A 26,283-nucleotide genomic window follows, 5' to 3' on the forward strand; every position below is an offset into this window, starting at 1 on the left:
GCACTATGTATGATTTCATCAACAACATAAAAAATAATTGCTCCAGCTCTAAACCCAATCATGGAGTCTGTGATGGACAGTGTCTTCAGCTTAATGGTTCATCTTTGGAAGGGGAAGTGCAGCTACCTTTGCCTCATTCAAAATTAGATTATGAGTGGTATTCAGTGTTGAGTAACAAAGTGAAGAATGTAGGTGTAATAAGAGGTATGGAACTGAAGCTGAACTCCCAAATTTCTACAGTATTTGAAAGCAGTTACAACATAGAGCAGGTGCAATAGGAGCAACAGTAAAGCCACATATTGGTAACTGCTGTGGCTGTCATAAACAAAAAATATGCTTACAGTAAATGCTTCATTTGCCTGGGGGAATAATGGCTGGGATGTTATCCCCATGTAATGCATAATTTACATGTTCCACCGGCTCCATACATATGCAGACTTGATGTAGGAATGATGGAGAATGTAATGTCATTGTGTCATTACTGCAAAACCAAATGGATTGGCTGAAGGTTTGCATGACCTAGCATGCACAATGTGAATGCTTTCTACATGTAAGAGAGTTAAATACAAAGGCATTGTGGCTGGTCTCCTTAGTCCTGCTTTTTAGTTTCCAAACTAAGATGAGCTTGGAGTTGTGCTGCTCTTGTATGGAAATAAGTGAGTATTTTCAGCTGGTGGCCAGACCTGCCTGAAGATCTCTGGGGAAAGGTTAATTGATGAAAGTTGTTCCTTTTATTTTCGATTAGTCCTGTATTATCCCTGCTATGGAGTTAGCCACCTGGGAAGACCCTTGTCCTGGAAATGGCAGAAGATGGCATTTCTACCTACGAGCGTAAAGAAAGGCAGGGCTAAGCCACTGACTTGCTTCCACTTACAACCTGCGTACTGGTCAACATTCTAGGGGTAAATCACTGCTGCACGATATTCTTCTACTACTATAAGGAGCTCTGGGTTTCTCCTCCTGCAGCAGGACCTGCACAGACAGAAGGAGCAGTTATGCTCAATTACTTCAAGAGGGTTGACCGTGTGGTTTGTTACTTAATGAACAACTTTGATATATAGAATATCTTGTTTCATGGCATATTCTTTATAGTGAGTGGAGTGGTCCTTAGTGGCTACCCATTCTGCCACAAAAAAAGCAGAGACCTTCATTTCACTGAAAGCTTGTTAAGGATCCCATGGGTATGGTCACACCACATTGCTTCACAGAAGCTTCCTCCTATGTTTCCAATGAGGGGACTGTTTCTCTTTTCTACAGGGTGTACCACCTAAAAGGGGCTAGAAAGACTAACCTGATAAAGAACCAGGGCAAGGTATGCCCTGCAATGGCTGCCATTCGCTGCTAAAATGAAACATGAGATAGGATGCTGGTCCTTTTAATGACAGAAAGCAGCTTTAGTTTAACTCAAAGAATGTAGTTCCACAGTGCCAGTAAAAGCGCTCGTCTGCAATCTTTTGGATCCACCAAAATATACAATTACAAGAAAAGGTGGCCGATCCTTTTGCTCTCAGGCTACTGCTGGACTCAAATGTCTTTGATATCTGAGACTTCAAATTCTTGCATAGTTGAAAGCAGGAGCCAATATTGGTTGTATAAAAATTAAGCAAAAGTAAAGTCAACAGAGAACTACCTGGTATAGAGTGCTTTATTCCACAGACATCTATTAAATTAGGTACAACTCAATCATAGTGTGCGAGACACTGCATGCTGTGAGCTAGGTCTGAGATCTTAAGACTTTCAATACAGCCATTTCACTAGCTAATTTTACCATTGTTTTATCCAGGTAGGTCATCTTCTCTTGTAATTCTGGGGATTTGATGTTTGGGTACGGCATGCCCACCATCACCACACATCTGAGAAGAGAACGTGTTGAAGAGTTACCATGAATGCATTGCTATGAGAAACAGAAAAACATTCAATCATCTAAGTAAACTACAAATGCTTAACATATGACGTAGTGCGAGACAATACCGCCACCCAAATGTATCCATATTTCACCAGTGCCCAATACCTGCATCAAGCTAGCCGGTAACTTACTTTGCAACAGAGACTCTTTACAAATATATCTGATACTACCGCTAAAACGAACCCTAAATGTCACAAAGGCTGATTTGTTTATTTGTCTTGAGTGCCTAGTAGGCAAAAATGATGGACAGGAACATGGCCCCAAGCAGTAGCCAGTGGCTGAGGTTAATGTAAGCATTCCTTCCAGCACTTTGTTGTTTTTGGCAGTATATGTCCTGTGTGATGGGTTTTCCCAGATGTGGGTCCACCGCACACCGTGCCATATGACTCAAGCTACACCACTCTGAAGAGGCACAAGTAGGCTGAAATCAGCCTGAGGATGTTTACGTCCCATATAAAAGGAAACTGTGCTGGTAGCCTTCAGTCCTAATTCAGCAAGACCAAAGTGGAGTTTCATTCGGTTCCTCTCCATTTACAGTGGCATAGTGGGCAAAAAAACATTCACAGGAATGTGGCCCAAGCTGTCACCATTGGCTGAAATTAGTTCAAGCATTCTTTCCATCACTTTGTTCTCCATCATATCTACCACCAAATACAACATTAACAGCAAGTTTATTAATCAACGGTGCACACAAAGAACTCAAATATGCTGCTTAAAACATACATGATAAACTTCTCACCTTCCTAGGTCATCCGAAAAGTTTATTCCTTCACTCATTTTTCCTCCGACCACAGAAAAAAGTAGAGCCCCGGACAGAACACCTCCTGTCTGGCTGCAGCGCTGCAGGTATGAGTAAAGATTGACTGTAAAGAAGATATTTTTCAAAATTCTATACTTCATATGAAGTCCTACCTTTTTTAATACACTGACGACCAGCCACAGGCTGTTGTGAGTACACATGATATTTATTATAGGAGCCCAGAGCAAAGATGCTTTTATCTCTATAAACTTGGGCTTTGAGGTTTCAATGCTTCACGCTGCTTAGTGTGGGAACAGAAACGAAAAACTAAACTAAGGTTAAAGTTGTCACTGACAGTACAGATCCCTACCACAAAGCCCACCTTACCACCATCAAGCCTTAACAATAGGCTTGAAGGACTGCCGTTGACCTGAATTCCCTTGATCTTTAGAATGATTTGGGGAAAAAAATCATAAATTGAGCCATCTCTAAAATCTATGGGCAAAGAAAAAAGGGAAATAATTTGTTGTCAAGCTGGGTAAGCTACTCAAAAAACCAGTAAACTTGAGAGCTCTGCACGAAATGACATGTATTCTGTGTAATGTAACTCATTCATAGAGACACGCTCTGCCAGGGATCTCTAACTGTTTCTGTAATAAGAAATACTTATGTTCAATTAAAATTATCCTGAGCTACTAATATTAGCGTTGTAATAGTGACCAGAACAGACAAGATTACACTACTGGCCACCACATGAAGATTATCAGCAATGATCACCTCAGTCCTTCTTGCATTGCTGCAGCAGTAATGTAAAACAGGCTTTGTCAATGTGAATTGGCTTTATGTGGATAATTATTAACAGCCATTGCTTCAATGCCTCTGGCACCAGGCTAACAATAATAATAATAATAGGTCTCCCCAACTCTCTCTGACTTATTACTCAAATTTCAGCTTTGAATATGTTTTTGAAATTTAATGTTTTTTAAATATTTTTTTCACCAATTTATGAGTTCTGAAAATACTCACTTTTCAAACAAGCAAAAAAGTCTAACTTGGTAGGAAGGGCTGTACACAGGAGAGCTGCTTAAAGGTACCCGAGAAGCCACCAGTAGCTCACAAGCGACTCCTCGGAGAAGGCTGCGCACCGCAGACTTCACTGCTAACAGTGATACCTGTTACATTAGATAGTGCTTTTGAAAAGCACTTTACATGATGAAACAATGGTACAAAATTTAAAGCATTAACTGAAATATCGACCAAAACAGAAAACAATAGTGCATGGAGAAAAGTGGGTAAATGAATAAGAAAATATTTTTTAACTACGAAGGGTAATGATTTCAGTGTTGACGCAGGCACAAAATGGCACATACTTAGTGTTTCAAATATTGAGGTTATCAAGGAGGAACTAAACATGCTTGGCTTGAAGAATGAAAAAGAGCAGCAGTGTGTTAAAGAAAATGATGGGGGATAGATAAGTAAGAGTCCAAGCACAGACTAATTACAAACACTACAGAGAAACTGCAATGGACGTCTAGCGTGGTAACAGAGGCAACAAACAGACATAAGCATAAAAGCTATTTGAACACTCAAAAATGATCGAAGCACAGCACTGAAGAACGTTTCAACAGGGACTACAGAAGAACACGAGGCAAGAGAAGCGAGAGGAGCAAAAACAAGGAGAAAACACTGAAGTAATAACTAAGAGCTGGGTGACCATTATCAAAAATCTACAGGTGGGTGAAACAGAGGGGGTGCAGGAACCAAAAGAAAAGTCAAAGTAGAGGCTACAGTTACAAGCAAATGTAGAACAATGGTAAAGGATAGGGAGAAAACTGACATCCTAAGAATGATGCAGTCAGTCATAAGTGAACAATGCTGGAAAAATAATATTTGTTTTTTCCCAGTTAAAGGGGCTAGCTGGTGAAAAATGTCACACTATGTTTCAAAACTCAGCCTGACCACTAGACAAAGCAACACTCTAGAATCACTATGGCTGGCCACGGTTAGTGATGCAAGACGGCAAAGAGAACTGTTATTTTCTGTTCACTGGATGGCCCTTTTAAGACATATGGAGTGTGTGGCCATCCATTAATTGACAACTAACTGACAGGGCAAAAGGTGCTTTGGTACTGATAGGAATATCTAACAAACATGTTTAGCATATGAATGACAGCCAAGGCCAAAGGAGGTAATCATAAATGGAAGAAATGTGGCAAACACAGAAAATAAAGGTGAACACCCTGCCATAAAAAGAGGCAACAGAGGCAACAGATGCTAAAGACCAATCACCCCAGGGTATTGATTAGAGACATTGGAAGAAAACCATTATCGGATAGGGAGAAGAGCATCCAATAGTGAAATTAACCCTATCAAATGTCAATTACAGCAGAGTAAAAGAAGAGGTAATGGTTAAGAGTGATGTGCAGGTGTAAGAGATGAAGTGCTGGCAGAAAGAAAGCAGTTTCTATATAATGATGCTCCAGTTGAAACCCAAGTTGAAATGTAGGAAGGAGATAACTGAAACCAGACTTACCTTTATGCACTTGGAGTATTCCGCTAACACCTGCTCGACCTGGTTTGCTTTTTTGGGTTCCTGGAAGATCTATTGAAAACATGCGAAGTAAGATCAAATGATGCAGTCACAGAAGAGACGTCATGCATTTCTCATGTACTAGAACAACCTACATGTTTTTGGAATGTCACCACCTTCCCTTGCCAGAGTTAAATCAAAGATAACTGGTAGTGCTGAGATACTGATGGTCAGTGTGTTCTGGAATGGAGTATTGCCAGCAGGTTTACCAATGAGGTTATGGATTTGCCATTTTTATGAATGGAGGTTCCAAATATTTGGGCTCTCATGATTTGAGGATTACTAATGTTAACTTTGAGGATCACTATGTGGTTTTCAATCTGAAAGCTGTAGAGATGTTACCACTCATTCATGTGAATATGAGGTTGATGCCTTGCTAGAGAACCTAAATTGCCCAGATTGTTCAGTTTTTTGGATTTACACTTTTTACTTTCTACACTTTCACTGTAGAACTCGAACAACATGAAAATAGTTCTCATCAATTGAAACTAAAGCATGCTTTTATCTCCTTCAGTACTAAATTCAAAATGAAGGTAAAATTAATTTCATCCACCCCACAATTTTCTAAATGGAAAACAATGAAAATGTTTTCAAATATGGAAGTAAACCTACCTTTTTTTTCAAAGCCAAGCGTTTTAGCAGCCCCGTTTTCTCCCAGTGTCCAAACACCTGTTTTTCATATTCATAGGACGCAAAAAAGCACACGAGCCCCCCTGGCACCACATTACATAGATTGGCGAGAATGCGCCCTGTCTCATCCATCTGTGGGGAAAAGGTTGTTAGGATTACCATATGCTTCAAAAACAAACCAAGCCATGCATATACGTACCTTCCAACGCTACCTGTTCCTAACAAAAGACTTCAAAGACCAACTATCATGCCCATGTCACGGAGACAAGCCATATTACTGAAACAAACCGTGTTACACTCTTTGCAAATCACTTACTTAATGGTCCATTTGCAAAAAAAGAAGAAGAAAACAAAACAAATATACAGGTTTAACAAAATGTAGTACATTTGGAACAAATGAAAGCAGTATGTGTACACCAGTCTTACATTGATCAAACAGCAGCTTATGGTAACTGGTAGACTGGTCACTGCGGTTAAATTGCAAAGGAACTACAAGTGATTATAAAGAAAATAACCAGGAGGGGAAGCAAGTTCAAAGCAGCGTGCAACAAATAGTGCAAAAAGGTTTTTTTTTGTGGGGGGGGGGGGCGGGGGGCAGGCATAGGCCCCTCAGCAGAAGAACAAAGAAACAACCGGGGACAACCCACAAGGGTGATGTGACCATGTTGAACAGCAAGCAGGAGAACAAAACAAGGAGGCAAAGGACAGTCGGGACAGCCTGCAGGGGCGACGAGACCTGGTTGTGATTCACTAAGTGGCAGGTAGCTGGGGACAGCCTACAGCGGCAATGAGACCCACTAGCCAGTAGAGCAGTAACTTTATATATATATAATAATAGTATACTTCCACCCCCCCCCCTCCCCCCCAAGTCAGAAGTCCAATCTGGAAGAGATAATCAAGACAGCAAGGGAGGCTGCAGCGACACGGAGCAAGTAGAGGATCCGGAGGCAAATCAGGGGAGAGGGTCCAAAAGAGAAACCTACGCAAGAGGTGCCCAGTGATGCGGGCAGCACAGAGACAGCCAGGGAAGAGGCGGTGGCCCGCCAGCAGCCAAGGAAGAGGCATCGGAATGCAAACAGAGGCAGCAAGAAAAGAGAAAAGAAGTGCACAGGAGATGCAGTAGTGGCGTTGGGGTTCTCAGGACCTAGCAAGACAGTGCAAGAATGCTTAAAAACATTTGTGCCATTGCTGTTTGCAAATAGAGGGGGCTTGGGCGCAACAGGAGGGAGTGGGGAGTAATCATCAAATAGGCCAGGGTCACAACAGGCTCCCCTAGTAGGAAGGCTCCATTACCGAGGGCTGAGGTATGCCCATTACCAGAGAGGGTGGAGGTGGGGATGGCAGCAGCAAGCACTGAGGCACTATCCACACAGGTATGGAGCGCAGACCTGGGAGTCAAAGGGCAGAGTCAGACCAGCGCAGCCACAGGAGTATTGGCCCCAGAAGCGTACAAAAGGAGCAGCCTTTGAAGGCCTTATATGGTCACCAGGGCCCCTGGTTTGGCCAGCATGATACAGTTGGCTGTCAGACACCATTTGGCACAGGGAATTCATTGACATATTCTCACTCTTAGAGATACATGTAGAGGGCCTGGATTTGACAATTGTGGATAAAAAAAAGAAGAGGATAGGAGAGAGAGGAACAAGATAAGGAAAGAGAGGAACTTTGATAACTGGCTCGTTGCCTTTAGGATCATGGCCTGTATCATAGTTGAGAAGTTCCCACACTGTGCAAAAGATCTCTGGTTATATGAGTCGAACATACACGAGGCACAGAGGCAGTTTGTGCATAATGTATGGCTGGATTAGGATAAAGGTTTCAAGCTAAAGATGCAAGCTCACCCAAAAACAGAGTGGGATGAAGAAGACGTGGCAGGGTACCTGCACAAGATGATGATGATAGCAAAGGAGGCCACGAGCAGGTCTGGGAAGACCGAGCAGCCCTTTTGCCGGAGCTATCAAAAAGGGAAGCATAAGAAGCAGAAGCCCTACTACAAGCAGTTGCACAAAGCAAGCTGGAGGGGAACACAGTCAGAGAAAGGTGCATCATCCATTTGTTAAAAGTATGACAAGGACGAATGTACCTGTAAAGCAGCATGCAAACTCAGACATGTATGCTCCATATGCTGGGGCGAACACCCAGCAGCGGAATGCAAGAAAGGCAAGGGAGCCAGCCACAAGAGGGACAAGAAGAAAAGGAAATAGTCCTAGCAAATGCAAAACCTGGCTAGGGGAGGAAGTGGAGTTGGCTAGGTCTCCAATAAACACATACAGGCTGAGGCATCTACCCAACGAATATGATAACCTGGTGGATGCCAAATTACTGTGCGAAGGCTTTAAACAAGGATTTAGAATCCCATCCAAAGGGAGAGGCCCCAGCGCAGAACCAAGGAACCTCCGCTCGGCAAGCGAGCATCCATAAATAGTCAGGAAGTAAAACAACAAGAAAAAGGAGCAGGGGAGGGTGGAGGGTGGAGGCCCCCCTGACCTGGTCATATCACTCCTAGGTGTAGTACCCAAAAAAGAACAGGGCCAGTTCAGACTAATCCACCACCTTTCATATCCGGAAGGCAGATCAGTGAATAATGGAATAGACCTTGAGGACTGCAGGTGGGGTATGCATCAGTTGAGGATGCAGTAGACATAGTGCACTCAATGGGGCAAGAAGCCCTGATGGCGAAGGCAGACATTCAATCCGCTTTCAGACTACTCCTGGTTCATTCAGAGAGCTATCCCCTTCTGGGTTTCAAATTTGAAGACAACACATATTTTGACAAGGCAGTGCCCATGGGGTGCTCTATCTCATGCACCTATTTCAAATGTTTCAGCACCTTACTTGAGTGGATCCTGCATCAGCAACACCCAGTGGTGGTAAGCTGCATTATCTAGATGATTTTCTGTTTGTAGGTAAGCCAGATAGGCTGGAGTGCAGGGAACTGCTAAGGGCTTCCCAAACACTAGCAGCAGAGCTAGGAGTGCTGCTGGAGGACAACAAAATGGTGGTACCCACTACAAAGCTGGTATTCTTAGGCATAGAGCTGGACTCCAAAGCAGGCACATCCAGCGTGCCCCAGGACGAAGTACAAGATATGAGGAGGGACATACAAAACCTTTTGGGAAAACAGAAGGGCACTCTGAGGAAATTGAAGGAGCTCATCGGGAAGTTGAATTTTGCAGCCAGACTCATCCCAGCATGGAGGGTTTCTGCCAGAAGGCTCATACACTTGACAAGGGGGCTTCAGAAAAGGCATTACCACACGAGACTGGGCTCAAGGGAGAAGAGGGACCTACAAACATGGCTCACATTTCTGGTCAATTTCAATGGGACTCTCATTTGGAAAGAAGGCTGGGTATCCGCAAAAGAGAAAGAGCTATACACAGATGCATCCGGCAGCCTATGTTTTGGGGCGATATTCAAGAACAGGAGGTGTGCCAAAGAATGGCCAGGAGAATGGGCTATGGCAGGCCTCACCAGAAACAACACACTACTGGATCTATTCCCCATAGTGGTGGCCCCGACAATACGGCAAGAACAGCTGATGAGCATGAAGATCACTCTATGGTCAGATAATCAGGCAGTGATTCAAGCAATTAACAAAGGTGCAGCCCGTTCCCCACGAGTACTAAAACTGCTTAGACACTGGGTAAAGCAGCAGCTAGCAAGCAACCTAGACATCAGGTGTCCCCATAGTAAATAATTGTAAAGCAGATGTACTCTCTCGCTTTCAGATAGAGAAATTCAGGAGACTGACACCAGTAGCAGAGCAGGGAACAACACCATTCGCGAACAGCTTATGGGGATTGGTAGAAGCAACCTGTCCTACTTAACAGAGCATGCATTAGCCCCTAAGACAGCCAAATCCTACGCGGCATATGTACAGACAGTCCTGAAGGTAACAGGGCTGAGAGCTTTTGACAATCACAAAGCGAGAAGCAGGGTTACTGAGGGTTTCATACAGTGAGTTTTCAACCAAAAGATGTCAAAGTCATGGGAGTAGGTGCATCTAACAGCAGTGGCACATTTTAGCAGAATAGTAACTGGAAGGGACCTCACCAGCTCACACTATGTAAAGGCACCATGTAAGGGTGGAGGGTCCTACAGAAGCTGATGGTGGAGATGCTGGATGCTGTGTGCACAGACACTTTTGAGAATATGCTGTTCAAAGCAGCATTCACGCTGGCATGTTTTTTGGGGCATTTAAAGAAAGCAAACGGTCACCCGCTCAAAGCTGGGGGGATCTGAGGCATCCCTACAGAGACAGGATGAACAGATAGGTATGGGGCAGATGCAAGTGCTACGGGGATCCAAGACGGACCAGCTGGGTAAGAGAGCCAAGGTGAAGTTGAGGTCCCTGGACGGACGAACACAACCTATGCCCAGTGTGCAATGTCAAGAGATACTGAGGAGAGCAGCAGGAGATGGGGTACTTTTTCTGCACAACAACAGAGAGTGCTTGAGTACCTTCCATTTTACAGCAGTGCTGAAGCGGGCACTGTCTAAAGCAGGGTTGCAAGCTGACCACTTTGGCACACACTCATTCCGCATAGGGGCGGCAACATCAGTGGCTTGCTACAGCATGCCAGCCGCAGGCATAAAGGTGGTTGGTAGGTTGCGCTCTAACATATAAGAGCTACATCACAGGTTAGCACCCCTCGTGCCCCCCTCATATACTCCCAGATGCACACTCTCAAGGACCCAACAGCGAACCCAAGCTCTGCAAATAGGGCAAAGGGAGGGGACAACTGGGGGACAAGAGCCTGACATGACTGTGCTTGCATCACAAATAGGTATGAAGCAAAAGACAGCGTGGGTGGTCAGCCACTTGTTCGTATGGAGAACCCAACCCTGGTGGAACTGCATGAGCCCAGGCAGGACCTATGCCCGCAACAGACAGACATCAAGTGGTTTGAGTTACCTGGGATGAAGGGGAAGCAACTACAGCCTACTGTTGAGAGGCTGCAGGCAACCTGGCCAAAAAAGCCAGACATTTTAATCATACACCGGTGGGGGGGCAATGGTCTGGCACAACTGGGCAGGAGGGAGATCCTGGTGGCATTAGGAGGGATCTAATGGAAGCAGCCAGGCTCTTTGGTAGCACAACGTTGATCTGGTCAGAGATCATTCCCAGGCATTATTGGAAGGGAGCTGCGCCGGCTGGAGCACTGGATAAATCAGGAAAGAAACAATGTGACAGTGAAAAACGTTTGCATGTCTAATGGTTGGGAAAGCATCAGGCACAGCCACATAAACCTGAAGAGGCCAGAGTACGTCCATGACGACAAGGTGCACTTGTCCACAGAAGGAACGAAGGTTTTCTGGTCCAACCTCTGGGCAGCCATGAAACTAGTGGGCTGCGCATAGGGGGACTGAAGTCTGGGAGGAGCCGCCATTGGATGGTAACCCAACGGTAGTGTGGAGGTAAAGAACATAAGGAGGATGGGAGACCACACCCGACACAGCAGGGTGATGGAACTACTTAGCTTGGAATGCCTTACGGCAGGGTAAAACAGTCGGTGGAAGGGGACACGAATATGGCACTCACAACCCAGGTCCGCTGGAGGGCAGGACGCAATGAATCACCAAGGTAGCAAGTTAAGCATAAGAAGGTTAAAAAGGCATACCCCCCATACGAAAACAAACGCCAGCGCCAAGACTCAATGTACTCAAAACTAAACCGTTTAACTGATTTATGGCTAGGTGATTTACAGGGAGTGCAGAATTATTAGGCAAGTTGTATTTTTGAGGATTAATTTTATTATTGAACAACAACCATGTTCTCAATGAACCCAAAAAACTCATTAATATCAAAGCTGAATATTTTTGGAAGGAGTTTTTAGTTTTTTTTTAGTTTTAGCTATGTTAGGGGGATATCTGTGTGTGCAGGTGACTATTACTGTGCATAATTATTAGGCAACTTAACAAAAAAAAATATATACCCATTTCAATTATTAATTATTACCAGTGAAACCAATATAACATCTCAACATTCACAAATATACATTTCTGACATTCAAAAACAAAACAAAAACAAATCAGTGACCAATATAGCCATCTTTCTTTGCAAGGACACTCAAAAGCCTGCCATCCATGGATTCTGTCAGTGTTTTGATCTGTTCACCATCAACATTGCGTGCAGCAGCAACCACAGCCTCCCAGACACTGTTCAGAGAGGTGTACTGTTTTCCCTCCTTGTAAATCTCACATTTGATGATGGACTACAGGTTCTCAATGGGGTTCAGATCAGGTGAACAAGGAGGCCATGTCATTAGATTTCCTTCTTTTATACCCTTTCTTGCCAGCCACGCTGTGGAGTACTTGGACGCGTGTGATGGAGCATTGTCCTGCATGAAAATCATGTTTTTCTTGAAGGATGCAGACTTCTTCCTGTACCACTGCTTGAAGAAGGTGTCTTCCAGGAACTGGCAGTAGGACTGGGAGTTGAGCTTGACTCCATCCTCAACCCGAAAAGGCCCCACAAGCTCATCTTTGATGATACCAGCCCAAACCAGTACTCCACCTCCACCTTGCTGGAGTCTGAGTCGGACTGGAGCTCTCTGCCCTTTACCAATCCAGCCACGGGCCCATCCATCTGGCCCATCAAGACTCACTCTCATTTCATCAGTCCATAAAACCTTAGAAAAATCAGTCTTGAGATATTTCTTGGCCCAGTCTTGACGTTTCAGCTTGTGTGTCTTGTTCAGTGGTGGTCGTCTTTCAGCCTTTCTTACCTTGGCCATGTCTCTGAGTATTGCACACCTTGTGCTTTTGGGCACTCCAGTGATGTTGCAGCTCTGAAATATGGCCAAACTGGTGGCAAGTGGCATTGTGGCAGCTGCACGCTTGACTTTTCTCAGTTCATGGGCAGTTATTTTGCGCCTTGGTTTTTCCACACGCTTCTTGCGACCCTGTTGACTATTTTGAATGAAACGCTTGATTGTTCGATGATCATGCTTCAGAAGCTTTGCAATTTTAACAGTGCTGCATCCCTCTGCAAGATATCTCACTATTTTTGACTTTTCTGAGCCTGTCAAGTCCTTCTTTTGACCCATTTTGCCAAAGGAAAGGAAGTTGCCTAATAATTATGCACACCTGATATAGGGTGTTGATGTCATTAGACCACACCCCTTCTCATTACAGAGATGCACATCACCTAATATGCTTAATTGGTAGTAGGCTTTCGAGCCTATACAGCTTGGAGTAAGACAACATGCAAAAAGAGGATGATGTGGTCAAAATACTCATTTGCCTAATAATTCTGCACTCCCTGTATTGTCTTGCTGCATATATAATTGTCCGAATGATTTATGTTGGGCCTGCAACAAAAATAATTTATGACCCTGTGTGGCTCATAAACGTCAGAGTGACTTATGACAGGCTCAACAATGTCAAAGTAATTTATGAGAGGCTCAAATGATTCATAGCCTCCAATACAAAATGACTGGAAGGGGCTTTGTGCTATAAATCAATGTTAAATAAACTGCAGCCCATGTTTTCCCAATGACATATCAACTAAGTGTACCATTGTGTTAGACCTGACAGCCTTAGGGTGGTCACCCCTAACTTTTTGCCTGCCTCCCTCCACTTTTTGGGACAATGTTTTTGCTGGTTTTAGGACTCTGCGCACTTTACCACTGCTAACCAGTGCTAAAGTTCATATGCTCTCTCCCTTAAACCATGGTGACATTGGTTAATACCCAATTGGCTTATTTAATCTACTTGTAAGACCCCACTAAAGTGCACTAAATGCAGATTAAATGCTACTACTGGGCCAGCAGCACTGATTGTGCCACCCACATAAGTAGCCTCTTAACCATGCGTCAGGCCTGCCATTGCAAGGCCTGTGTGTACAGTTTCACTCCCACTTCGACTTGGCATTTAAAAGTACCTGCCAAGCCTTAAACTCCCCTTTTTCTACATATAAGTCATCCCTAAGGTAGGCCCTAGGTAACCCATAAGGCAGGGTGCTATGTAGCTAAAAGGCAGGACATGTACCTATGCAGTTCATATGTCCTGGTAGTGTAAAACTCCTAAATTTGTTTTTACACTGCTATGAGGCATGCTCCTTTCATAGGCTAACATTAGGGTTACCCTCATATACTGTTTGAGTGGCTGAAAGGTGTAACAAGGTCATATTTAGTATGGCCAGAATGGTAATACAAAATCCTTCTGACTGGTGAAGTTGGATTTAATATTACTATTTTAGAAATGACACTTTTAGAAAGTGCAGCAACACAAAAGGATGATGGACGGAGTGTTAAAGCTTTTCAAACACTCACCCCCAGTCACAGATCTGGGTTTAATTCATTGTTCTTTTGCTCTCCATGCCACCCCAGTTTGGACCCAGTCATATGCAAATCAGTCTTGACCCTGTTCCCCATGGGAACAGTCCAGCCCGAACTGCCAAGCCAGGTCCTCCCAGGACCGGAAACAAGCATCCTAGGACCGGTTTCAGGGTATCACCCTTCATCAGCTAGGCTAGCTTGAATCCAGTGGCACAGTGTGCAAGGGACCCACGTCTGGGCATATCCTTCCCACTTAGGGCAACTTTAGCAACACAAAAGGATGATGGACGGAGCGTTGAAACTTTTCACTCACTCACCCCCAGTCGCGGATCTGGGTTTAATTCATTGTTCTTTTGCTCACCATGCCACTTTTAGATAGTGAGGACTTAAATCCTTCCGTGCCTTACAATCCATGTCTGGCTGGGTTAGTTGACAGCTCCCTTGTGCATTCACTCAGACAAACCCCAAACAAAGGATGCTCAGTCACACTTGCATACATCGGCATAATGAATGGGTCTTCCTGGGCTTGGAGGGTGGAGGGCATGACACATACATGTCAAAGGAGAGTAGCCTGCCCTCACACAAAGGACTGCCACACCCCCTACTGGGACCCTGGCAGACAAGATGAAACTGAAAGGGGACCTTGTGCATTTCTAAGCCACTCTTTGAAGTCTCCCCCACTGCAAAGGCACATTTGGGTATTTAAGCAGTATTTTAGCTTTTTTTAAACTAAAGACACTTTATATAATTTTTACAGTGATATCTCAACGTATACTTTTTGAATCTTGATTGTTTTGACCTGCATCTTACCAGATAAATATTATATATTTTTCTAAACACTTTGTGGTGTATTTTGTGGTGCTATATTGTGTTATTGCATGTTTTATTGCACAAATACTTTACACATTGCCTTCTAAGTTAAGCCTGACTGCTCAGTGCCAAGCTACCAGATGGTGGGCACAGGATAATTTGGATTGTGTGTGACTTACCCTGACTAGAGTGAGGGTCCTTGCGGGGACAGGAGGTAACTTGACTGCCAACCAAAGACCCCATTTCTAACTCATTGTATGTGTTTCGGGAGTAGGTCGCATGCTGGGGTTTAAGCTATATCTCAGTGATGAGATCCAACAGGTCATCGCCGGCATGGGGCTGCTTACGCTTTCACTCAACGGGTACATGGCTCTGACTAGATTGTTCTGACTGGGGGCTGAACAGAGACTGACTTGCACATTGTGAGTCCAGAATGAGAAACAAATGCTGGACTGGAATGCTGCTGAGACTAATTACCTGTAGCTAAGATTAGTTCACACATTCCTCTCAAGCCTGTTTTGTTTTTCTCAGTGGTCACAGCTGTGGTCACTGTGGTTGTCTCTATGTTGCTGTCAGATGCCCCTCGCTGTGGTGGCAACTATGGTTTCTGCTGCAGTTAAAATCGTGGTCAATGCTGTTGTCCCTGCCTTGCTGGATGCTGTAGTTGCTGTTTTTGTCTCTGCTGGATTCATGCTGGGATAAGTGCAGCTGTGTTTGCTGCGGTGGTGACAACTGTTGAAGCTGCTGTGGCATCTTTTGCAGATACTGTGAGACCTTCTATGCTCGGAGCTGTAATAGCTGTGTTCTCTGTTTTTAAAGCTCTTGTTACTGTTGTGACAATAGCAGTGGTTGCCTCTGCTCTGGATACAGCCAGGGTTGGTGTAGTAGTCCCTCTCGTGGCAGCAGGCTGTTGTCACTGCTGTTGCCTTCATTGTCCATGCAACTACTACTGCACCTGCTATTGGTGCTGCTGTGACTAGTGGTGTTGCACCTCTTGTTGCTGCTGTGGTCAAAGTTATGGTGGCTGCTGTTGTGGTAACTGTGGTTGACGCTGAGGTTACAAGTGTGATCAGTGTGGTGCGTTAGGGGAGCTCCTTAGCTTCATAATGCAATCATAGGTAGTGAAATGTTTTTAGCCTCCTCAACAATGCAAAAAGTCAATAAAAAAGACAACTGAAATTCAAAAGCCCCTCTCCGGATTCTCATTGTTGTTAATACATGTATTCTAGCAACCAACTAAAGCATTCTCTAGACGAACTTCAGAACAACAGAAAATTCTCAGCCTGTGCACAAAGGGAATGCTCTTACCAGGAAGAATCACAACTAAACTTACATTAGTTATAGTTACATTTTCAGGTGCTTTGCTTGCATTTGGGTTCTCCAGAGACTTCCACAAAAGAAAGGTGAGCAGCAGCAGCAGGCCAGTAAATCTTCAGCAGGGGCCTTCAGACATTACTAGTCAGGAGGAAATGGACAGTACTTACCTTCACATTCTGAAAACACTAACAGTAGAATCCACACAGGTCTTGGCTTAAAAGATGTTCAACAATCATGAGGGAAGCTCCAGGTCAATACATCCAAGATCAGGCAGTTGTTTGCGATCGTCTGACAACCACAGTCTGTGCATCCTACTACTTCAAAGGGTCCAGACACAGACTGAGTCACAGTTTCCTCTCACAAGGCTCGCTCATCAAAATGCAATGAAGGGGTCACTTGTCAAAGGCAGATGAGCAGGCACCTCTATAACGAGACTTGCTTCTCTGGCAGTAACCTTCCCTCCAGTCCATTAGGAATTCCAACCTTTTACTTGTATTAATATTGAGACCTGACTTGCCTATTATCCTTCAGACGTACAGCACATGTATCTCACTCCAAGCATTCTCAGCATCAACAGAGATCATGGCGAGAGGTTAATCAGGTTCTTTACAATGGGATGTGGCTGTGTCTAGGCAGAGAGTTTGGCTCTTCACAGACCTTTCTGGTCATAATTGTTGTCTCTTTCCATTACCGTGCCATGAGAGGCACAGCTTAGTGTGCAATTCACCACATCAGTAGAAGTGTTTTCTCACTACAGGTCTGCCTCACTGGCTGAACCCAAGTCCTCGAATATTCTGGCCCCGGCTGACTTAAATCTCTCCCATCCAGTCCCATGTCCAATCATTTTCACATCCAAGATCACCGACAGCCATGCACACTTTCAGTTATCCCTGACGAGAGGATACCTGTCAGTTATCCTTCCCCGTTAAGTTGCTATGATACTGACATAGAACAAAGTCAACGGAAGTATGCACCTACTTTACGCTTACACCAATGACCTAATAGCTGCATTCACTTCTTGCATTCTTTAGGGAGTTCCCACTACAGTTAAGAACTGGGCATTTTCTTCCATTGTCTGGAAAACTACCTAAAATTGTGTCCTGCACAGTCTCTCCCCAATGAATGCATTAGCTGGTCCAAAAGACTCAGTCTTACTCTTCAGCGGTACACTCTTTGCAAATCAGCATATTTTCAGGTATCTTTAAATGAGGAAGAATAGGAGAGGAATACAAAAAGAGGAAGAAGACGTACTAGAGAAGCAGAAAAAGAGGCATTTCGGGAGAAGAATGAAATAAGGAGAATAATAGAGAAAGGAGCAGAGGATGAAGAAATTAAGAAGTAGAAGAAGAATTGAAGAAGAGGATCAAGAGGCGTAGACACTGATTAAGTGAAAAAGTGGAATGGGGATGAGAAGGGGGAAAAGATGAAGCAAGAAGAGCAGACGGAGGACGGGAAGGATAGGAAGAAGGTGAGAATTATGAGAAGAGTAAAATATATGAGAGAAATGATAAATGAAAAGAGAGAAGTTTAAGCTAGTAAAGGGCCGAAGATGGAGGAAAGACAAAAATTAAGAAAAAAAGAGAGAAGAGTGGACGAGAAGTTAGAAAGAGGACTTGGGGAGGCAAGATGTCACCTCATACCCGACTCTACAGGCGGTAGTTTTATCTGACTGCATTAGTCATTTCTCAGTTTGAATGGGGCAGAGTTTAATAAGAGTTGAATGGACGTCAGTTAGAGGTTGCCAGAGGTCCTAGCTGTGACCCATGGCACTGCCTTTGCACCGCCTTGACTTACAGGTGACAAAATTAGTACCTCCTCCTTGTTTCCTACTCATTATTTATTACATCGATAGCAATAATCGTCTGTTGTTCGCTATTATTCTAATAAAATGTCAAGCAGCAGGATCTGGGACAGGACCTTCAATGGAATCTTACGTGAGAAACACTAAAAAAATAACATAAAAAGCTTTTAAATTTATGTTGTGTGCGTGCACGTAGGTGACAGCGAGTTTGTGTGAGAGACCATGTGTGTACATGAGCATGTTTTAAGTTTTTATGAGGGATTTTGTGTGTGTTCTGTGCGAGGGAAAGTCTGTGATAAAGTGTAAGCGAGGCAGTAAGCCTGGGTAAGAGTGAGTGCAAGAGATTGAGTGAAAATAAGTGAGTGTCAATGAGTAAGCAAGAGTGAGTGGGAGAGGTGAGAATAAGTGAATGTAAATATGCATGCGTGAGAATGTGTTATGCTTGTAAGTCTGTTGGGCCTGGCATGCTTATCGGCTTTTAGAGGCACCCATGCAAAATGCTAGCATTGGCATTCTGGAGGCAATACTACTTGCCCATGGGATACCCACAGTAAAATTCTGGCGGTGGCACACTAGATGTTCATGTTGGCATGAGCACCCACGGAAAAATGCTGCTGCTGGAATACTGGAGGAAATTGCTGTCCCCAATATCCTAGACACAGTTTTTGACATAAGGGTAATTCGTAGTACACAGATAGCAGATTGGCAAAGATCTGACACATTGTATGTAATGTCTGGGCATAAGCGTCACCCATGACAAAATGCTGGCCCTAGCATGTATGTATGTGTATATATATATATATATATATATATATATATAAAAATGGGGTTTGTGATTGGCAGTCAGATTACCCCTCTGTCCAAGCAAGGACCCTCACTCTAGTCAGGGTAGAGGAGAATCACCCTCAGTTAACCCCCGCTCACCCCCTTGGTAGCTTGGTACGAGCAGGCAGGCTTAACTTCGGAAGCAATGTCTAAAGTATTTGTACCAACACACATAGTAATACAGTGAAACACTACAAAGTGACAACACAGGTTTAGAAAAATAGGTAATATTTATCTAAACAAAACAAGACCAAAACGACACAAATCCAACATACACAAGTCAAGAAATGAATTTTCAAAAGAATACGAGTCTTATTCCTTAGAAAACCATGAGAATGCTGTTGTTAAACAAAGTACCTCGTTAGTGTAAAAAATAAAGCCGAACGGGCGAGCAGGTGTTGGAAAAGTCAGCGATGCGTTGATTACTTACTCACAAATGAGGCCGTGCATTGTTTCCTTCTCCGGTCGGGTCGGCAATGTGTAATTTTTCTCCCCCGTAAGAGAGCGATGTGCCGAGTACCGGACAGGGCACCTCCGATCTGCCCAGAGTCGGGTTGACTTGGACGCCCAGGGACAATGCGTGGAAAATCCAGTTGCACGGTGTTCGAAAAATGCGCTGCATGGAGCTTGCGCCGTTATCAGCCTCTGTAAGCGGGTGTTGCGTGTCGTTTCTCCAGCTTCATTGCGTCGATCTCCCAACCGCGATGCAGGTGGAGCGTCGATTTCACCCGCGTAGCCAGTGGCCGTGTTGCAAAAGGTGTGTCGTAAATTTCCCTGCACAGCGTTCTCTGCATGGATTTTCAGTTCTTGACTGGCAGCTTCACCTTTCAAGGGCCCAGGGACTGGCTAGGGAACCACTTGGCAGGATAGGACTCTCAGCAGAGAGTCCACGTGCTGGCAGGGGAAGTCTTTGATGGTCCTGAGACTTCAATAGGAGGCAAGCTCAGTTCAGGCCCTTGGAGATTCTTCTCAAGCAGGAATGCACAACAAAGTCTAGTCTTTGTCCCCTTTCACAGGCAAAAGCAGCACCTGCAGGATAGCCCAACAAAGCCATGTCACAGCTCTTCAGCTCTTCTCCTTGGCAGAGGTTCCTCTTGAATCCAGAGGTGGTCTAATTTTCAGGGGTTTTGGGTCCACTCCTTATACCCTTTTCTGTCTTTGAAGAAGATAAACTTCAAAGGAAAGTCTCTCTTGTTTGTAAGATCCTGCCTTGCCCAGGCCAGGTCCCAGACACACACCAGGGGGTTGGAGACTGCATTGTGTGAGGGCAGGCACAACCCTTTCAGGTGTGAGTGACCACTCCATCCCAGCACAGATGGCTGATCAGGATATGCAGACTACATCCCAGCTCCCTTTGTGTCTAAGACTAGAGGAGAGGTGCAAACAGCCCAATTGTCAAACTGACACAGACAGGGAATCCACAAACAGGCAGAGTCACAGAATGGTTTAAGCAAGAAAATGCCTACTTTCTAGAAGTGGCATTTTCAAACACACAATCTTAAAACAACCTTTACCAAAAGAAGTATTTTTAAATTGTGAGTTCAGAGACCCTAAACTCCATATTTCTATCTGCCCCTAACGGGAATGTGCATGTTAATAATATTAAAGGCAGCCCCCATGTTAACCTATGAGAGGGATAGGCCTTCCACAGTGAAAAACGAATTTTGCAATATTTCACTGTCAGGACGTAAAAAACACATTAGTATACGTCCTACCTCAAACATACACTGCACCCTGCCCATGGGGCTACCTAGGGCCTACCTTAGGGGTGCCTTGCATGTAGTAAAAGGGAAGGTTTAGGTCTGGCAAGCGGGTACACTTGCCTGGTCGAATTGGCACTTAAAAACTGCACACAGACACTGCAGTGGCAGGTCTGAGCCATGTTTACAGGGCTACTCATGTGGGTTGCACAACCAGTGCTGCAGACCCACTAGTAGCATTTGATTTACAAGCCCTGGACACCTCTAGTGCACTGTACTAGGGACTTACTAGTAAATCAAATATGCCAATCATGGAAAGCCAATTACACATACATTTTACATAGGAGCACTTGCACTTTAACACTGGATAGCAGTGGTAAAGTGCCCAGAGTATCAAAAACAGCCTCCAGCACACAACAACCTGGGAAAAAGAGGGAAAAGGGAAAAAGTTAGGGGAGACCACGCCAAGGATGCCACGTCCAACTATATATATATATATATATATATAGCCATACAACAAACTCCATCAAAAGGGCCCCCCTGCAGGGCGGCTTTGGCGTCACAGGACGGAGATTCCTGTAGTACAATTCCAACAAGAAAGGTGCCAAAGCCCAGTTATGGGTAAACCACTGTATTTTATACACAAGTTATAGTGTCTGCATGCAAGCAATATTCTACCCTTATGTGTTTCGGCATAACTGCCTTGATTACAGGTGAATCGACTTCTCAAGGCACAACTGCTTTCTTTAAATTCGTAGTCACGTGCCTCTATAGTAAATACTACATGTCCCATAATTATTAGCTTACTGCAGTCAAATATAAATCATACCACATAGCGTCCAAAACGGCAGTGCCAATACAAAGTATATTTACACAAGCAAGAAATGTTCCATTCATGTTCAAGGCCGGAACTGGGCTTTGGCACCTTTCATGTTTGAATGGAACGTTCTCTTTTCTCTTGGAAAGTACATTTGCACAATCAAGAAACGTTCCATTCAAACATGAAAGGTACCAAAGCCCAGTTCCGGCCTTGAACATGAATGGAACATTTCTTGATTGTGCAAATGTACTTTCCAAGAGAAAAGAGAACGGCCTGTCTATTATAACCTGATAACATCACCTATCAGCATTCTTGAACAACCTCCACGAGTGAAAATAAAGCACAGAAACAAAAAACGCTGAACTGCAAATGAACCTTTCCCTTCCTGGAAAATTCTGAATGGGAAACAATCTCACTAAAAAAATAGTTCTGTACTTCACCAGATGCTCACAAACTGCACTTCCGCTGGTAAGCACTAGATGGGAGCAAACGGGAGTAAATCGTCCGAAATCGTTTTTCCGTGAACTGAATAGCTCTGGAAATGAAATAAACACAGGAGGCGCGGCGCCGTGCAGCAGCGTGAAATATTTTCAAACAAGAGCAGAGCAGGGACACATGGAGGAAAAATGTCTGTGTACACGGAACGCTTTTTTGTATGTGTGTGTTTTTTTAAATAAAAGATTAAGAATAACGGAGAAGCCATGGACCGTGCTTGTTAGAAAAGGGGTTAATTCGACATGCAGCTGGGGCCAGTGTCATTTTAGGGATTTTGAGGGTCTCGATACGTTGGGGGCCCTATATGGGACTCACTTTAATTTTATTATCCACTCCCTGATAATTAATGCCCAAGTGATGACAACTAAATATAACAATTTAAAGGTCACATTTTAACAGGGACACAGAAAACAGTTGAAATATTTATTGATCGGGACACCAAATATTCCTAATGACGACACTGGTTTAATGAGACTAAAGGCCTGATTTAGAATTTGACACAGCAGTGACGTGTATCAAGTGCGCCAACATCTAAATCCCACAGGGTATATTTACATTTCGGCGGACAGGATATTCGTCACCCAAAGCTGCCAAGGTTTAAAATTCCTTATGTGTGATATTTTCCTAATTTAGTGTAGTTATGAGTGATATTTCAACGACTATGAGTGACACTTTCTCGTGAGCACAATCAAGCGATGCAGACGAGGGAAACATAAATTGCACCCATTTGAGCAACGTGAAGCTCTAAAAAAAGATCTTAAAACTGATGTGGAGCACCAGAAAGGGCACTAACCTAGAGCCCTTGTAACCTGATTGTACTGAAAACGATGACATCAGTCGGTAGGCTTTCTATTCCACGTGGGACCCGACCAAGCCAAACAGGATGAGAGGCCCAGCGCTGATTTCAGCTACTATCAATAATTTCCTCAGTCAGTTCACTACTGCCTCTGTGGAACTGGCAGCCTGGGGAAAGCAGTGAGCTGAGGCCCAGTTAGGCTCCAATTTTCAGGAACTTTAGTGCTAGCTAATAATTAAAATCTATAATTTACCAACTCCACTCACTGTCAGCAGAACGATCCTGTCCGGGGCGCTGCCCAGCCAAGAGCAGCGAGCTACAGCCAAGCTCAGACAGGCAGTGACGCTGTTAAATATATTTCACTGTGCTTGAAAGTTGGACCCGTCATGACCTGATGAAATCAATGAATTGTAGTGCGACTACTCGTACATTCCAATCATGCAACAATAAATGATTATGAGACGATTATTGCGTGACTGGAATGTACGATTAGTCGCTCTACAATTCATTTATTTCAGAGCAGCCTGAGCAGACAGCAGAGCTGCCTATAACGGACTCGGCAGTGACGATCTAAAATAAGGCTGAATTACCTGAGACTGATTTGTGACAGTCTGGTGGCAGGGAGCGCGAGCCACGGTAGGCACGGGCCAGTGTCAATCAGAGGCTGCAGTCACCAAACTCTCCCCGGAAGTGGCCAGGTCCGGTCCCGGACTCGAGCGGCATCTTACTAAATGGCAGCACAACAGATAATGGTGCGAGCAGCGAGAAAGTGAACATAACTGCCGGCCCCCGCCTATTACAAGTCCTGTCTCGGACGGCACTCAACTGGACAAATCACGGGACACATTGTTCAGTCTCCATGATGACTCCAACAAGTCACGCGAATGGCAATACCGCGGTGATTTCAACCAGCGAGCAGCTGAGCCTGCCTGCAGCAGACAGAGACGTCATTGGGCACTCAGACCACCGCTGCTTTAATTTACTGCGTGGTCGCAGTCACTACCAGCTTCACCCAAGATCAGCGCGCAGATGGTCAAGGTGCAAAAAACGCGTGAGTAATGCATTTTAATGCGGTGATGCGGACCACCACATTAAAATGTGTTAGTCTAACGCCTGATGAGTGGTACTTGGCAGGGTTGGTCACCTGTTGTGATGGAGGAACCCCTCCGCCAAATCCTAAATCAGGGCCCAAGTTAGAAGTACTGGTAGGGAGAGCGTGAGGGAGGTTTAGATAGAGAAATAGATTAGACAGAGGTCAAAACATAGAGAAAGCACAATTTCTCAGTGGGCCCCATTGAAGGTGGGTGCATTGGGCAATTGCTCACTTTGCCCCTTCGCCGTAAAACATCTCTGGCGAGGTTAGCTCAGAGCACAAAGCAATGCAGGCGTGCAGCACGACAAGTGAATCCGAGAACACTCTTTTCATGCTAGATTAGAATGAGTGCATGAGTATTATTCAACTGAAAGGCACATGTTGGAAGTGCTCCATCAGGGAGTAAAAGAAAACGTAAATCAATGTGTTGCCTATTATAGTGTATGTAGATAGATGCATTAATGGATCAGAGCACAGAAAGGATTTTGGAGGGGGGCAACATGTGCCTCGGGAGCAAAAGAAAGCTTCTCAAGCTGAGAGCTCGACACCTGTATGTCTCAACGTCAGTCATGAGCAAGAATGATGCTGTTCCATCAAGGAACCCTGTGGGGTACTGAAGCGGGCTCCGCTAAGAGCTGAGGCACAGGCGCCATGTACCCTGACCGTTCTGGTGGTGTGAGACTCTGATGGAGCTGTATCTTTCTTCTGTCTAAAACACCCAGTGTAGCCCTGACTGTCTATGAATCAATTTGTAATGTGAATCATTATTCAATGGTGTGAGTGTCCTGAAGAGTACGCAAACCGCATGTAACAATTCAAGATTCAACTTGGTAGAATGATTTATTTAAGCACCACAGCGGAGAATAAACAGTGAGTCCATCTCTCTAAAGGCATTACAATCTATCACCAAATGTCATCTCATGAACTCTCATTCTGCCAACATTCCAATGGGCAAAAACAAACCCTGTTAAACGTGGCAGCTGCCAATCAAAATTTACATAGTCTGCCTGGCGCTGCTATTGTGACCGCCGTATGCCACGCGGGGGCCATGTTGAAAATAAGGGGCGTTGGCCTAGTGCAGCGCTGTGACAAGAAGCGGACCATCGCTTGTGCAGTGTGGTGACCCAATGGGGCCATCACCAGGAGTGCACTGTTTGTGACCTCCGCATGCCAGGTGGGGCCGAGGTGAAGATAAGGCCCATCGTACTGGTGCAGCACTGTGACAAAAACAGGGTCATTTTCCCTTTGGAGTGTTGTGAACCAGAGGGACCGGCGTCCGGAGGGTGCTGTTCACAACTCCCGTAAGCCGGGAGCTGGCTGGGATGAAGATAAGGAGCGTTAACACAAGAGCAGTATAGCAGGTTGTGGCCTACAGAAGAAGAACATCAACTCCATCACCCAAGACTGGCTGCCGAAGTCAGGAAGACTTAGTGCACGGTTGGCGGAGCATCAGGGATGCTTGTCACCTCGCACGCAGTACTCAGACTTCTGCTTATGCTGCATTGCTAATGTGTGCTTGGCATACAGAACGGCAGCTTCAGCAAGTGTGGGTAACTGAGCCTCTAGGGGGATTTGCTCTGGCTATAAGTGCTACAGTGCTGGGACACTGACTTTTAAGAAGCCATCATAGAACTTCTAAGACTTGTGCCTTCTAGCCATGCCTAACCTTAGTGATCGCCTCACATGAATGGGGAAGTGGGACTCAGGGACTTACTGGACAATGCTTGAGTGCATGCCTTACAGAAACTGTGTGTATATTATCAATTACGTGCCTTATTTCAATTTGTGTTTGCATATAAAGAGTACTTTTCCATAAATTGCATGTATATATTATCCATAATTTAAGTGAGTATTATCTATTGTGTCTTATTTCACTTTGTGTTTGTATATTAATAGTACTTGTTCCATAAAAGAGTTTCTGGCTGGTCATTCATTTATTGGGGGTTGCTGAGCGTATTTGGAGTTGTGTGTCTGCGTATACTTTGTATCTTCCTCCCCCACTCTGAGAAGGTTTGGACTGCTGGACCTGCACTACTACTGAGAGTCAAGTGCCAAAGAGCTAGTACGTGGCCCAGTTACTCAGAGCCCCATGTAAGTGAGGCCCTGGGTCATCAGGAGTAAGAGGCCTCAACCTCCACTGTTGGACCCAGTAACTCCTGCTGGCTCAGTGGCCCTCTGAAAGGGGTTATGACAATTGGCACCACGCTGTGGGGTACCTAACAATTAGGGGCCAGGGTACAAGTGTAGAATGGTCACTTCCAATTTATGCCAGTAACACAAGTCCAGTTTTTACGCTCAAGGTTTGCTCATGTAAAATAATGGAGGACACAGTGCTGGGAGTAGTCTGTGGTTCAGCTGAAGGATCTATGTAGCTGTGGAGGGCTCCCAGAAGCGGGAACAGGGAGGTCCTTGCTGATTTAATTAGGGACCAGTTTGAGAAACTGGGTTAAAGGGATGAGGATGTAGGAGACTCTGGGAA

General features: G+C 44.6%; 1 protein-coding gene across 2 annotated transcripts in view; it reads right to left on the reverse strand.

Moving 5' to 3' along the window:
• DDX11 (DEAD/H-box helicase 11) overlaps window positions 1-26,283 on the reverse strand; it is a 593,235-nt gene that overhangs the window by 84,810 nt on the left and 482,142 nt on the right. For both annotated transcript variants that reach the window (XM_069228147.1, XM_069228146.1), the window contains 4 exons: window positions 5,848-5,997; window positions 5,179-5,247; window positions 2,646-2,746; window positions 1,769-1,853 (listed from right to left, as the gene is read on the reverse strand). In XM_069228147.1, the coding sequence (XP_069084248.1) occupies window positions 1,769-1,853; window positions 2,646-2,746; window positions 5,179-5,247; window positions 5,848-5,997 (405 nt within the window). The remainder of the gene's footprint in view (window positions 1-1,768; window positions 1,854-2,645; window positions 2,747-5,178; window positions 5,248-5,847; window positions 5,998-26,283) is intronic.

Source organism: Pleurodeles waltl, chromosome 4_1, assembly GCF_031143425.1.
Source record: "Pleurodeles waltl isolate 20211129_DDA chromosome 4_1, aPleWal1.hap1.20221129, whole genome shotgun sequence".
Taxonomy (NCBI): Eukaryota; Metazoa; Chordata; class Amphibia; order Caudata; family Salamandridae; genus Pleurodeles; species Pleurodeles waltl.